Source organism: Ambystoma mexicanum, chromosome 6p (assembly GCF_040938575.1).
Source record: "Ambystoma mexicanum isolate Mex_15411 chromosome 6p, UKY_AmexF1_1, whole genome shotgun sequence".
NCBI lineage: Eukaryota > Metazoa > Chordata > Amphibia > Caudata > Ambystomatidae > Ambystoma > Ambystoma mexicanum.
In genome coordinates, this window is record NC_090935.1 from 557,847,164 (window position 1) to 557,863,583 (window position 16,420).

Consider the following 16,420-nt stretch of genomic DNA (forward strand, 5'->3'; position numbering starts at 1 on the left):
AAGCAATAGGAACAGAAAGCAATGAGCAATGGTTAGAAAACAAAATGGCGATTCTTGTTACATCAAAATGGCTGTTCATTAGAACACTCGAACCTATATTCTGTTGTATTGTGCATGAGACGGTTGGCCCACGGCCACCAAACTACGTTTGCGGTCTCGAATTAGATTTCTAGACTGACAGCGGAGTTGGGGCAGCGCATGCCCATTGGGCCGCACCCCCACGCGCCTCTAAATATAAAGGGGAAGAAGGTTTTTTTCTGGTGAAAAAGGTTCTGTCTCCCGTCCTTTGGAAGGGACGCCCATGCAATATGGAGGAAAGAGAGCAGGACGTAAGAGTAGGTCTTTGTATCGGCTGCCATTGGCGGCCCTGTAAAGTTGTGAAGGACATTCTTGATGTTCGGTTAGGAAGAGAGTCATTTGAGCAGGGTACCAGACTGGCTGAGATTACTTAAAAGAAGCAAGCCTACAGATGAAAAAAATATACAAAATAAAATAAGTGGAAACAAAGGTAAAGTCAGTGCTGTTGGGGCAATGTCATTCTAAGCATGGTTAATCGCAATGGTGTGTAGATATCTCAATTGTACCGATAGGAGCAAAGTTATAAAGGCTGGGCATGATGGGAATGTCAGAAATGACTGAGGGTGCAGCGTTAGTTACAGTAAGATCACTGAAGATATATTGTGGTGAAAGAAGCATGCTCTCATGGGTTTGCGGTTTCTTCTCTGGCGAACTATGGCTTTCATGTCCTGCCAGGCTCGCCCGAGCTATGCGCCGTTGAAGGCCATGTTCGCCTTCCTGGCAGGGCATGAAAGCCATTCGCACCCCGGGGTGCGAATGGCATTAAGTGTTTCATCAGGAGACCTGTACTGCTAGATGGGGGGGGGGGGGGGAATAATGGCTGCCGCCGACTAAGTCCCTTTTCCATGACTATGGAGGCCAGATGGGAGGAGCTCCGGTCCAGCAGGTAAGTGCAACGATAAAAAAGTGCAATGATAAAGAAAAAAGAAAAGCGCCATCCAGGAAATGGCCTCGGGTGGCTGGGACAGCAGGCAGTGATTGTGTATTCTCGCCCGCTGTTCCAGCCACCCGATTGACTTTGCTCGCTTCCCCGGGTGCAAATGGTTGTTCTTCCAAATCATTAAGATAATTATTTAACCCTTAAATGGCATTTATCTGATGAAAGTGGTTTGTCTTGAATATGCGTGGAGATCCTGAAGTGCTTGAGCCCCCAAACATTTATGCAGGTCGGTGTTAGGGAGAATTTTCTGTTTAGGCTGAATTTCCTAACCTATTTGAGTCCCCCAGCAGCTTTGCTGGATTTTTGGGGTTTATTTATTTCTCCTGCCAAGAGTGAGACTCTTTTACCCTCACTCTTGGACCTGATTTGAGTGTGTCTTTGATTCTAGATGTGTTTTATGGGCTATGGGGTCTTTTTACTCCATAGGGCTTCATGTGTTTTTGTGATGTGTGTTACACAGCACCCTCAGTGCAGTAACACAAGGGTGTCATAGTGACCCCCCAGTATAGACTCCATACCCTGGGACTGACTACTGTCTCCCAGGGCATGTAAAGTCACCATTGACTTTACTAGTCTCAAATTCTGAACAGAACCAGTACAAACCATCATATTGTGGACATACTGGCCGGGCAATTCGATTGCCCTGGGGTCTGTTAGTCGAGGGGGCACGTCTCCGTCCCCCCTGATCGAGTTTTGGCTGGTGGCAGTGGAAACTACTTTTTATTTTCGACCGCAAATATATTCCTATGGGATTTTCCCATTGTTGGAGGCTACCAACTTTAATTATTTAATTCTTATAGCCTCGAACATACCGCTGGTTTATTTAATTAATATTAATTCTCCGGTTGGTATTTTTTGCCAAGACTCGGTTCTAAAATGGCGTTTGTGTTCTCTTCTGTGACTCCTACCCAAGTCCAGCCCTTTGTTCCACTTTTTGGTGGGCTTCTCCACAGAAGCCTCCAAAAGTGGTGCCACTCTGTTTGGGTACCACAGGGGGTGTGGGAGGGGGTTTAGGCACCCTGTACAGAGTTACCTTGGTAACTCAGGTCGCACTCTTATGTGATTGGCCCAAGTGGGCTCACCACTTAGCATGTTTGAGTGACAGCTAGGCTGAGTGAATGGGGGTTTTCTTCATAAAAGCAGGGCTTTGGAGACTGGAACTTTAGAAGTCGCCACAGGACCTAAGAATCCGACGAGGGAGAAGCTGAGCCGACCTGCTACAACGACACCACCGGTGGAGCCCTGCTGAACCGTCTCATCACTTTTCCCAACGACAAAGGAGATCTCCAGCCCGGAGAGTCTTCTTCCTTCGACTGGTGGGGATAACCAGTCTGCTTCCTTTTTCGCTTCCTGGAACATCTTGTGGCCGCCTTGCCTGTGCCAAGCACCCCGGCAACCGGGATACCACGTTTTACCACTACCGCGAATCAAAGGGTAATACCTTTAACCGGAAAACTCTGCGGCTGGTTTCTTCCCTGGCAGTGCAACGACCTTCATCTTTCCTCCACGTCGAGAGCTTCTCTTCCTCTGGACAACGCCGCGACTTGCACCCGCTGCCAGGAACAACTGCCCCGCTGGAGGATCCTTTCAACATGAGGTACTGTGTTCCGCCTGGCTTCCCTTGCAACTGACCGTACGGGGTAGATTTAGCCCCCGGCTTTCGACCCTGGGTTAACCTGGGACACCCCGGCTAAACTTTTCTGAGCCTAACTAAAACCTTTCCGAACTCCCTGCAAGACTTTTTAAGCATGTTGTCTTTGTGTGATCTTGGGTGCATTTGTGGCCTGCTCTCCCCAAGAGTGGACCCGGCCTATGGACTTTGGCTCACAAGTCACTTTTGACTTTCCTGCCTTGCTTAAGAGTTCCTAAGTATTAGTGTGGTGTATATTCCTACATTCTGCCTTTTTCCCTCCCTTCTTCGTTACCTTATTGGAGTGCCATCTATAGTTAAGCGCTCACCTCTGTTTGGAAATAAGTGGTGTTAACTAAGACTTGTCTGATAAGGAATAAGGAGTGTATATATAATAATAGTAAATGTGTTTAGAGTGATTTACAATAGTAGTGGTGGAGTGTTTCAATAAGTGTGTTTTTAAATAAATAATTATATACCTTGTTACCAAAGCTCTGGTCAGTGTTTGCTTGTGCTATTGCATTTGAGTGCCTATTGTGTATGCTTTGCATACTGCCTAACTCTTCTTGAGGGAAGTCTGACTGCTCAGCCACAGCTACCAGGTAAATCTGGGTGGTACAGACTGCTACCAAGTGGGTTTACTGCCAAACACCTGTAGTCCTAAATCTTTTGCAGTGGTCCCTAAGGGAACTGCACAGGTTTCTGCCTAACACTATCAACATGACAGTCGTGTCAAGACTGTGTAACTGTCTGATCTTGGGCACCTTCCGCCTGGCTCCCTTGAAAGTGGGCCTGGCACCTAAACTTCCTTGCTCACCAGTAGACTGTGCCTTGCTAACTTGCTGTGGTTCTTTAAAAAGTGTTTAGTGTGTATGCTTCCATAATTCTGCTTTTCCCTCCCTTTTTATTTAACTTGTTGAAGTGCCATCGAACGTTAAGCGCTCACCTCTGTCTGGAAATGCGTGGTGTTAACTAAGACTTGTCCAACAAGTAATCAGGGATGTACATATGATAATAGTGATTGTGTTTTGAACTTATCTTACCAATTTAGTGCTAGTGTGTTTTATAAGTGTGTGTTAAATAATTATATACTTTTACACCCAAGCTCTGGTCAGTGTTTGCTTGTGCTACTGTATTTCCGTACCTATTTTGTTTGCTCTGTATACTGCCTAACTCTTCTTGGGGGAAGTCTGACTGCTCAGCCACAGCTACCAAGTGAATCTATGTGGTACAGACTGCTACCAAGTGGGTTTACTGCCAAACACCTGTAGTCCTAAATCTTTTGCAGTGGTCCCCAAGGGAACTGCACAGGTTTCTGCCTAACAGTCGGCAAGAACACAATTAGTAAGCATAGCTGTCATGGAAAACCAGCCAAATTCTGCTAGTCGGGCTAAGCTTGCAACAACAAAAGTAGTTTGTTATGCTAAACAAAACATGCTCTTTTTTACTTCAATCTTGTTGAAGTGTGTTTAGTTTTCCACAGTAGTACGTTAAGGTTCAGGAACCCCTTGAACAATTATTAGGAAGCTGCAAGTTTAGGTGCTGAGCTTTCTAGATTATTTGTCCATAAATCATACACCATTCACAGCCAATGAAAAATTATATTGGAAGAGAAGAGTCACAAACTGTGAATAACATATTTCGATTAACATTAATGTACATAAACTTTTTATGGAAAGACTTGTCATTTAATGTTCATAACGGTGTCTTTCCCTCTTACTCCCCTTTCAGCATCCCCAGTTGGGCAGCACAGGTGAGCCATGCCAGGATGATGTGTTTGTTTCAGGACCTCTGAACTACTCGTCTACTACACTCAACCTCAAAGATGGGCCTTCCGATACCATGAAAAAAGTGAGTTTAGATTTGCTTATTATAAAGGTAAATCCCATTTCTGCTTCGCATAAGATCCTTAGCAGCACATTGTTTGGGGGATGGAGTAAGGGGCAATGAATGAGGTTTGGACTAAGGGCATTAAAATGCTGTACCTAAGATATACAAGTGTTGTATATTATCAAACTATAAACAGTGAGAATACATTTTACACACAAGATCTATTGTGCAATCTTTCTTCAATAGATGGTAACTTCAGGTTCACAGTCCGAAAGGAGTTGCATACTTTAGGCAAAGCACTTTAAAATACATACTTGCCTAGATGAAAGGTCCTAAGAATGGCAAACGAGATTCAAGCATCATCATAATATGGAAACTGTTACGTGGTGTTAGATTTTCACAGTAAATTATAACTACTATACTTTGGGCATTCCGACCATTGTGGTCAGTCAGATGTTAGTTGGCCAAGGAATGTGTCTTTCTATTATTGTTACTAATCCTCCTTTGAATATACCCGAATAACACCTTCAACACCGCCTGCTGTTCTGATACCGCTTCCTTTCCAAGGTAGAGAATGTTAGCAATTTTGTTACCAGCAAGACCTGAGTGGTGTGAGGAATATGAGGGCGTCCTCACTTCTTTCTTCAATAAATCCATCCCACCCCCCAAGTGGCCAGGGAAAGGCTCTCTTTCGGATCCTGACCATGGGGGTGGATATGCAAGGGAGGATCACCTGGGAGGAGGAGACTGGGGCATGGGGGGGATGAGGCATCCTTGGGTGAGAGACTTTATCCTCCATTTCCCTTTTGTAAGGAAACCAATGTCCTCCAGGCTTTTATAGGGTAATACAAATCCCTTGCCTATTTTGACAGAAAACAATCTCCCAATACATAATACTATGGCACTGAGACGAGGAAGAGACTGCATAGAAACATACATTCATCCTTTATTAACTCAGACTTTCACAAACACCACTCTGGTACTTGGACGAGGAAGAGGGAATGCCGAGTACCAAGACAGTTATGCAGTTGAAGAATATTGCCTGCACCTGAGGCCATAGGGGTGGTATAAATGGCCCGCTCAGATGAGGCTAGAGAGGCCTCCTCTGTAACCCTTGCAGAAAGAGAAGCCGGAGGTGAAGACAGGGAGACACGTGTCCGATGCACCAAGGCTCTGTAGAGTGGTTGCAGCAGAAGCAGATTGTGGTGGGTGTTTTCGGAAGGTCTACGGTGGCAGGGTTGGCCTGCCAACGACCTGGAGTCAGGAGGACTCGCGTAACCCGAGGTGGCAGAGACCCTGCAAGAGAGGCGTACCGAGCCAGGAGCAGCACACAGACTGCGTACATGGTGAGTCAATGCAGGCTAAATGACTCCGACGCTGGGGGGGCGAGCCTGGTGGTGAATACAGGTCGGAGAGTTCACGAGTGAGCGAAGGAAGGCGTAGGCATTGGGAATGCCGGTGTAACTTAAAGTACAGATGATTGATAACTTAGATAACTTGAAGGCTGAAAGCAATGAACGTAACGGTCTGTGAATAAGAAAAAGTAATGAAATTGACAAGGCCAAGGAAGGGCCAGAAAAGAAGTGAACTTTGAAAGTGTGAATAAGCCGTGAACCAGTTGCAAATTCCAGCAGGAGAATGAACTGGGAGTTTGCAGTTGCTTTATTTAATGAGACTGATTTGAAGTTTTGAATCCCGAACCAAAAGAAAAGTAACACTGATTGAATGCCACTTGAATTGGAAGCAGTGAAAAGTGTTGCCTGATAAAAAAAAAAAAAAGGAACTGTGAAATATATAAACTTAAGAATATAAGGAACTGTGGATTGTAGGAGATGAGGAAAGCAAGCATTGGCAAGAGCCATAAGGAAAAGATGATGAACTGTGTAAATTGAAAGCTGAAGTAATGGCAAAGCTTTGAGAAGATTTGATAATTCAACAAGTGAATGGTGGCAAAACAAGTATTGTAAAAGCTGCAATAACATAATTCCAATACCCCTATTGAGCTGAAGCAGTGGCAGTGTAACTGTGGAAGAGAAGCCAATAAGGTGTCAGTTGCTTGACCTGTAATGGGTGGACCATGTGCTCTGACAACTGAGCATAGCCTGAATACACCCAACTAAAGAAATGCCACTCAACTCATCTATAAGTTCTTGAATTGTATATCAAGAAAAGCTTTTATATTGTACTTGTGAACTTACAGAACTGAACTTTGTGTTATTGGTGAAAGATACAGAATATCCTGTGGAAATCTGTTCTGAAAACAGTGAGACTTGAAAGCTTGGGGAAGAGAACCCCTTTTTGATTGAAAGTGAACTGTCTTGAATCCTGGGGATGGGAAAACAACTTTTCCGACCAAGAGCTGGAAGCAGCTCTGGACATTTGTTTGAACACTTCTCATTTGAAGCTGACCATCCCTACACATTTTGAACAAGTAGATGTGACGGCAAGTATAGATTTTGGAAACCCAACTATGCTCAAAAAATACTCGTAATCCTGGTTAACTCTTGTATATATAGAGAAAAGAAAAAACACTTTCTCATGCTCTTTTATCAAGGTCAATCTTGTTTTTTTTAAATATATTCAAGAATATTGTAAATCAACATAGAGTACATTTATAAGAGATATGACATCACACATTGCTAAAACAAAAATACAGACAGTTATTTACAACACACGAAACCAAAACTTTTTCTGGCACATCTACCAACTTGTGTGTGTACGACAAGCTCGATATCAATCGGGGGCCTCCTGAAACATTATATTTGATTGTCTTAGTTGAAATTATTTTATTGTTTATTTGATGGTTTTTGTAAAGTGTTTCATGCCACTACTGGGCTGTCTTAAAGCACTTTGGATGGAGTAGGCATTGCCATTCCTGGGCCTCCTAATGTGGAGTGTGGTGGCATGGAATGAGGAGTCTGACCAAACGGTGCTATGGTGATTACTATAAACTTTTATTATTAATCTAAAAACTGATCTATCCCTAACTAGAGGTGGTTTCCCTACCTCAAGCAATTAAAACTCAGGCAGTCAGGATGTCCATGTAGTCCAAATCAAAGTTGACTGTCCTAGTCCAAACTCCTATTCATCCCTACCACAAACAAAATCTTTTTCTAATAAAAGGTATTTCTACAGCCCAGGAGAGTGACTCCCCTTGTCCTGGGTATGAGCCTCTCGAGATGGCAGTCTCAACTTTTGGAACTATTCAATGGTTCAATCAAAGAAGAGGTTCCAGGGTTCAAAACAAAAGTGGACAATGTTTCACAATGTTCAAGTAGGGCTAGGAGAATGACTCCCTTCTCCTAGCTGTTTCACTGTTCTTTGTAAGCCTCTTCTCGGCTATCTGATTTTCAGCTTCTTCAAAAGCTCTTGTAGTTCCCTCCAAGAGTTTCCTCGCCCTACTTTCTTTACCTCACCCAACTGGGCTGAGGAAGAAGCTTGTCGATGGTTCTTTGTTTCTTCCAAGCTAGTGTCTCTAGTATGGGGTTGGGACAAGGAACGCTCTGCCTCCTCTTTTAGAAAAGACATGTCACGTTGGTTTCAAAGGTGCACTCACTCTTGGCGGGATCAGGTGTTGACCGAACTAAAAAGAAGAAAATCTCTAGCGTCACTGTCGTGTGTCATAAAAGATATCCCCTGGCTTGTGGGTACGTGCCATGGAGGTTGACAGTTTCCAGGCTGTACACCAGAAGGACACTGTTCTCGCCAATTATGCTCTTGAAGAACCCTGGGTCTGGAAGTTGCTTGCTTCGAGGACAACTTCCAAAGGATTCACGTCTTCAATCTTTGGGGGAGAGGCGAGTAAGGTTTTGAATTCCAGCTCCAGGTTCAAAGTAAATCTCTGTATAATTTCTTGAACTTACCCCACTGTACTTCCTTCGAACACTGCTTGCCTTTTCTTAGACTCCATAGATGTTTCAAGTTTCACTTACACGTCCCACGGCTCCTTCCATGACTTTCTCCCAATCCTGTTACCTGTTGTGTGTGGGGAACGTTTCACTGGTTCTGCCGGGGGGGGGTGATTTTCTTTCATTGGGTCTCGTTTGGTGTCGCAGCATTTGACTATAAGCAGTACGGATATTCATTACAGATCCGACCCCCCAGTATTTCCAGGTAGTTTATTGTTCCTGTATGATCGGCTCCGCGGTAGGCCAGTGCTGAAGTTTTCAGCACCGTTCAGACCAAACGGTCCACCCACCACAGGTCACGCCATCACCATACATTCTCTTGTTATTCACTTTGATGGCCCTCAGTTGACTATCAAGATACTGTCTGTGTGTCCCATGCTCATTCTTTTCCGCGTCACTCAGTTTCTTCTTGATATGTTAATCTTCATATCACTAACCGGTCTCCTTCTCCCGGGCTGGTGGGGTGTTGAACCGATCTCATCTTTCCCCGATCTCTCACTTGCCCTCTGGTTTCCACCACCTTCTACTACTAATATTACTACTATAGACATCCTATCCTCTTGCAAGATGCTGTTTCCATGTTCTACCGCTACTACTGCGGACACCCTACAGACCTTCACCAGGTGTTTGTGTGTTCCGACGAACCACACCCTGCATGTTGGCCTACTTCTCAGGACTCCTTAGTCCTCTTCTTCTATTTCTCCTACGAGACCTCCCCGAATCTCTCATTCTATGTCATCACGAACTGAGAACATAACCAAGCCCTTCTTTACTGTTAAGTTTAAATAGCGGGCCTGCCCCGCGTAATGTCAGTTCGATTGACAACAGCTGATCGAGCACTCTTCCTACTGGATTGTAACATGTTGAGGATCTTCTTCGTCTCTGTAGCATGAGATTGTCTGACACTTTACCATAACACATTGTTTCTGAATGTATCATAGGTAGAGAAGGTTTGGGTGTTGGTGTTACCCTTCTGGGTCAGATGTTAAACAGGCTGTTTCCCAGACTCACGTCTTCATCCCCAGGAGAAGTCCTCTCCATGAGTTTCTCCTGTTTGTTACCACCCCTAGAGGGACTATTGATTAACAGATGCATCTCCCTAGCCTCATGGTAAGAGGCTCCCCTCTGCGCAGAAGTGACGCCATTTGAAGGATCATCGCAGTTGCCATACAAAATATGATGATACAGACCCTTAGGTAGTATTGATGCGAGGATCCTTTAAAATCCTGTGGGAGTTGCTGATCCCACATATCCTCTGAAGTGCCCAGCACACTGCCCTAGAAATGTCAGGCTGTGCACGCTTCCTCCCTAAGAGAAAGGGGAATTGGAAAAAATAACAAAACCAGAGTCTTGCTTGCTGCCGTCTTGAAATAGAGACCAGAAAGGAGATCAGAGTCCTTGATACCTGGGGTGTTTCAATACTTATAGTTCTAAAAAAACATCCCCCTTTCCCCAGAGCTAAACATCCATGGGAATACTTTGCTGATTGCCCGGAGGTAGAAGGCTTGGCTGTCTTTAACTCCATGGCAATGCTGCAGCTGCAACCTCAGACTCTGCAGTATAAGTAAGTTATTCCATAATCTTCTCTTGGAGAAAAAATCAAATTTATGTAGAACCTAACTATTCTAATCTAGGTATTCCCATCTTCAGGTATTCTCTCCTTGAGTATTTATTTTAAGTAATTTTTGTTCTACTGTCTTGCCGACGTCTGTCTCTTTCTATTATTCAGTACTAAGTTCATTAATTACTTTCTCCTAAATATTTTTGGTCTCAGCAAACTTCTAAGCTGCTGGTTATCGACACGAGGATCCAATCCCAAATGCTATCTCGCTCCCCTCATGAGGTTGGCACTATTCACAACCGTGAGCTCAGGCACACACGGACAGAGAAGCCGCCTCCTCCTCTTGCTCTACTATTCCTACCCTGGACGTGAACCCACTGGGCTTCACACAGGTATTTTCTGGCACTGATCTGATGCCAGAGTGAAGAGCACAATTCTAGTGTTGCTTCAAATACAGTTCAACAAATGTAAAGCTAACGCTTTGACTGCCTCTTCTGTGAAAATGTTACTAAAATTAATGATCCCATAATGGTATAGTCTGCATCCTTTCCCACGAAGGATGAACTCATTTACTTCTCAACTCATACTTTTCATCTTTAAGAGGCCTAGTACTGGAACTTAAGAAATGGTCCTGCTCCCTGAAGATCTTCTGATGAAAGGCAGAACTTTCATCAGAGTTCCAATCTGCCTACCTAATCTCTGTGGTCATCCGGTCTTCACTACCATCAAAACTTGGGCTAACATCCACTTCCTGAAGCAAGTTTTAGTTAAGGTGAATACTGCTTACAATCAAAGTTATCCTAAAGCTAAATCCCACTTGTCCCACCAGAACATCTCCAAACACTTAATTGAATACTCTTGTGTCACTGGAAGCCATGGCATGGTGTTGAAGGGGGCTTGATGACTAAAACACTAGATATTTAACATGTCTGGCAAGTAAAGGTGACTAGGTTTAGGCATGTGATTGGTGGAAGAATCAGAAAAAGGAAGAGGGTGGGGTGAGACAACCACGGCTGGAGATTAGCCAACCCATGGCTAAACTCTAAACATAATCAGAAGAGGCGAGTTGACTGTAGGGTACAAGAGCATCGGCAGTTATGACCATAAGCATTGCTGAAGCAGTGAATAGCCTCTCTGGCACTTTTGGAAATCGTATTGGCCACTTCCGAGAATGAGAGGGCTCCTACCAACGGAAAGATTAGCCCCCAAACCATTGCATGGTTCTTCTGTGGCGGACTGTTACCATTCTTGCTTCATTTGTGTATTCTTTGAACGTGCTGGTCTGTCTGAAATAATTAAATTGTCTGCTTTGGTGTGGGTGGAGTACTGGCGCAATCCTTCTATGGCAGAATCTAGTATTGTCTGATCTTGAAAGTTAGCTGTCAAAAATGTGAGTGAGCCGGTTGAGGGGGCGCTGTTGCGCAACAAGATGGCCGCTTGAGTGAAGAGCTCCTCTCCGGCATGAATCCTAATTGATATATACCCTGCTTCCAGAGTGCATCGAGCTTCGTAAACCACCTACACTGTTCCCAGAGACTCTCCTCAACTCACAGGCGAAATTCCGATCGAAATCAGACATTCTAAGCTTGGAAACTTAGGCGGGCCCTGAGGCTGCGGACACGAGCCGCTCTGTGGCTTCACAAGAATCCACGAGAGAGCCGCAGCTTCCGGTCACACCGGGCCTTGCAGTGGGCGGAGCAGGGCGGCGGACACGGAGCGTTGCAGCACCCATACCCCGAGACATCCTGCGTTCCGACCTGCATCGGGCGCCCTGCAACATTCACCTCCCAGCTTGTTGCGTCCGAATCAGTTCTCCCTCTAATCCCCCGCCCTTGCGGCCCCGAGGCTGTGGCATACCTGTCCTCCCCCAGAACTTCGTTGCCGGCGACTGGGATAGAGACGGCACCTCGTGACACGGAGCAGGGGTTGGCCAGCGCCAGTGCGTGGGCCCGATGAGACCAGGATGCGCCGCCGCCTTCTCCCTCTCAATCGAGCCTGAGGCTGGCGCGATCAACTGTGCAGCTGGATACAATACTCCGTCTGGGCTCCTACTGCAAGCCGAGGCATACCCCTGGTGACGGCCCGGCAGCCCGGGTCGGATGACCCCAATGGCACTCCTTGGCCGCGGAGAGGAAGGTACGGAGGAGAGGGGGTACACTGCCGCTGGGTGCGAGGTGGATCACGGGGGCCCACACCGGGGACTTGGCACTTCTCCGAGATACGCTGCACCCGATTTAAACATTGGGAACTAGGGGGGGTGACACCAACCCCCCCTCGGTACCAGTTGCGCACAATATCTGCGGAAGAAAGCCCTTGAGCACATCAGAGGCCACTACAGAACCCCAACGACCATCGCCCTGGGGAGCCCGACCACACAATCTTAACCGTTATCCTAGAATCGGTGCTCCAGACTCAAGACTGGCTTCCACCTAGACACCAGTAAAATACCCCACGGCAGTCTGCACAGGCAATACACTCCTATCCAGGAATATCGCATAGCTGGTACCCATATTAATGTGGGAAGACACAATACATTCAGTATAAGTCCACTTGGTCCAAATCAGGCGTATCCTGTTATAGATTCTGATAGGCACGGCTGGCGCCCGCTGAGTCGCCCCGTGCTTCCCTCCAGCCAGCTCTGAGCCTGCTACCATCCAACCATACTGTGAAAATCCGTGCATCCCAGCTCTGAAGAACACTGGCCCGTGTAGGCCAAGGAACAGACAATTGGTATCGCAGACACACCAAGACCCCTGCAAGCTCCATAACCCTTCCAAGCCATCTTCTACTTCATCTTATCATACGGCCTTATCATATTAACTGGCACAGGTTGCTTCTTCACTTTAACAATGCCTGGAAAAAACGTGGGCAAAAGTAGAAAGACGGGACCCATGGACTCCTTTACGAGCTCACAATCGCCTCCCGAAAGTCCGGTTCCTCAACTCCCTGCCTCATCTTTGGCAAGAGAGGATACAAAATTTTACCATCTACTAACTACGGTACAAAATGGGTTCCTGGCGATCAATGTCAAGCTCAACGACATTGTTTCCACAATAGGCTCTCTCAAAACCCGATTGGACAAAGAAAGTGCCAGAATTACGGAGACTGAAAGCAGAATTGGCGCAAATGAGGACTCAACTTGGCAAAACACCCTAGACATATCACTCCTAAGAGTGGAAATGAATCAACTCCGGGACAAGTGTGACGATTTGGAATCTCGATCCAGACGGAACAATGTCTGAATAGTAGGCCTTTCGGAGACCTTCTGCAAAGGTCCAATGGAGTCCCGAATTGACCTTTTCAAATCTCTCCTTGGGGAAGATGCATTCTCACTTCAGTTCCTGGTTGAGCGGGCACATCGCTCTCTCGCTCCACCGCCCAGGCCCGGGGCTCCTCCCCGCACGGTTATAGCCAAACTGCTGAATTACAGAGATAGGGACGCCGTCCTTAAGCTGGCAAGAGAGAAAGGACCCCTGAGGTTCGGCAATGACAACATCCATATGTATCCGGACTTCTCCGGAGGAGTCCAAACTCAGACGATCCTAGGAAACCATCAAGCGCCAACTGCGATTGCGACAGGTCCCCTATGCCCTTCTTTTTCCGGCAAAGCTTTGTATACAGCATGGTGGAAAAGCGCACTTCTTTGAATCTCCCACAGCGGCGTTGGCTTTTATGGAAGCCTCAATACCCCTTCCGCCTGGAAGACGGGAACACGACCAGAACAATCTGCAGCAGCCAGTATAGCCTGAATCACAATCCCTAGGGACCAGTCGCAGTCATAATTGGCCTCTCTTGGCCACCGGAAATGTTGGAAGCAAGGCGAAGCAAGGAAGCACTTCTGCTCCCCATCCTTGAATACTGCCGGACGAGATGCGCTCGAACGCGAGGCGGAATTGCCGCACTCGTCCCCTTCTTTGGGAATATCCACAAGTTAGTAAAAATGGATCATGATCAAGTTTGGTACGATGGTGTGGGAGGGGGTGGGTACAGATAACACGGGAAGGTTCTATTGTTTGAGAACAATGTTAACGCCTCAGAAGGCCCTAGTTGGGCATCAGGCACAATGTTCAGTTGGTTTATTCACTGTTAAAATTGCACTCACTGCTCCACTCGCTGCCCTCCTCTGAGAAAACCCACCCTCCCAAGCTTTATCATGATGCATGGAAATGGCGCAAAAAACGAGAACACCCATGGGGATAAAACTGAAAATGCTTACCTGGAACATTTGTGGGTTAAACAATAGGGCGAAAGCCAGCAAAGTAGGAGCATACATCAACAGGCATCACCCACACATCGCTATGCTCCAAAAGACTCATGCATTAAAATCTACCAAAGAGAGTATCTTGCAGCAATGGGGCAACAATAGGCATTATACGGAATATTCCTCCCAAAACAGAGGTGTCATCACGTTAATACACCCCTCATTGGGGTTCTCCACCGAGAAAAGCAAAATCGACCCACAAGGTAGATATGTCATGATTTGGGACACCGTGGCAGGCGAAAAACTTATATTGGTTAACCCAGAGTTCTACATACATCTCCTTGAAGAAATAGGCCTGGCTACGAACGTTTGGGTCTTGTGGGGAGGGGATCTCAACACTATCCTTGATACCACACTGGACAGGTCCTCCAGTAAACCTAGAACCCTTACTAAGGCGGCCAACATTATACGCCAAGCCCAAGAGGAACTAACCCTGACCGACGCCTGGGGAGGGATCCATCCAACAGATAGAAAATACACGTTTTACTCTTCAGTTCACGATACTGAATCCAGAATAGATTACTGGCTCATCTCGTCTCCCCTTATCAACTCTATCGAGCGTTGCAAAATCCTCCCTCACACACTCTCGGACCATTCCCCGGTCATCCTCGACATATTGTTCCTCGACATCAATTGCTCAGCACAGCGATGGAAGATGCCCCCGAACATATTGAAGGACCCGAAAGTAGTAGAAGCTCTTCATACTGAGATGGAAGAATTCTTCCAACTGAACAAAGGCTATGGGTACGGGGCAATTTGATGTCTAAAATGACTGGCCTTCTCAGATCCGTCAGAACCGAATTGGACAATACAGAATCACTCCTGCAAGCACTCGAAACTGGCTACAGTATGACTCACGACAAGCGCACATTGGCTGATATTAGTTTACATCTCCAAACCTTCAATGAACTGGCAACCAAAGAACAACAATGCATGGCCACTCCAGCCTGGGCACGCAGATACGGGGATGGCAATAGAGCAGGTCACCACCTATCCCGTATACTCCTTAACGATTATAACCATACCCCCATCACAAGTATCCTAACAGACGAGGGAATAGCTGTTCACGAGGAGGATGAAATAAACTGAGTTCGTAGAATATTACTTCAACCTCTATGCCAATCATGATAGATGCACACAAGACGATATAAAGACATACTTGAGTAAGATCGCCCTCCCTAGGCTAAAGACAACTGGACCCTTGAACAACCAATGACGAGCAATGAAATTGCTGAGGCGATTAAATCATTGGCAGCGGGTAAAACTCCAGGACCGGACGGTCTGAACGCCGACCTATACAAGACATACTCCTCGATACTCGCCCCGATATTAACCCTCGTATGGGAAGAGGCTATGAATGCTGGTTCACTCCCAGAGTCAATGTCAGATGCAGTCATTACGGTGCTATTGAAACCCAGACGCCCGCCCCATGAACGTTCCTCCTACCGCCCTTTGTCCTTGATCAATACAGACACCAAAATTTACGCAAAGGTACTGGCCACTAGATTGTTCCCCAAAATGACCACCTTAATACATCCCGACCAATGCAGATTTATCCCAACGAGATCCACGGCTATAAACCTGCGCAGACTATTAAGCATCCTAGCACAGATTAAGCCAGAGGCACAAGCAGCAGCCATATCATTGGACGCTGAAAAAGCATTCGATTCGGTTTCATGGCTATATATGTTCGAGGTCCTTCATAAATTCGGATTCGGCCCCTATCTGATAGGGTGTGTCAAACTTCTCTATTCCTCACCCAAAGCCAGAGTTCTAACCAATCGAACCCTATCCAGTCAATTCACTTTATGCAGAGGAACCAGGCAGGGATGCCCTTTTTCCCCCGATCCTTTTCGCTCTTACAATAGAACCGGTGGCGGCTGTATTTAGGGCCTAGCAAGACCAGAGGGGTATAAAAATGTCCGGTGTATACCAAGCCATCTCATTATATGCAGACGATGCACTGCTATATGTTCGGGAACCAGAAAAGAGCCTATCCCCTATATTAGCCGTGATAAGCGAATTCACCACACATTCAGGCTACAAGATCAATACTGCCAAATCCGAATTCTTTCCGTTGACACAAGCTACTACTCGCCCCACAAACGCACATGGCCTATCATGGGCTCCCGACTACATCAGATACCTGGGAATCCTGGTCTCTCGAGACAAGAATTCCCATTATATAAGACAACTATGAATCCACTCTACA

The 16,420-nt window shown here is 46.2% G+C and overlaps 1 protein-coding gene across 5 annotated transcripts in view; it reads left to right on the forward strand.

The window, feature by feature from the left end:
• Positions 1 to 16,420, forward strand: part of ERBIN (erbb2 interacting protein) — a 2,559,118-nt gene that overhangs the window by 2,406,081 nt on the left and 136,617 nt on the right. For all 5 annotated transcript variants that reach the window (XM_069627374.1, XM_069627371.1, XM_069627370.1 and 2 more), the window contains one exon: positions 4,380 to 4,499. In XM_069627374.1, coding sequence (XP_069483475.1) covers positions 4,380 to 4,499 — 120 coding nt within the window. The remainder of the gene's footprint in view (positions 1 to 4,379; positions 4,500 to 16,420) is intronic.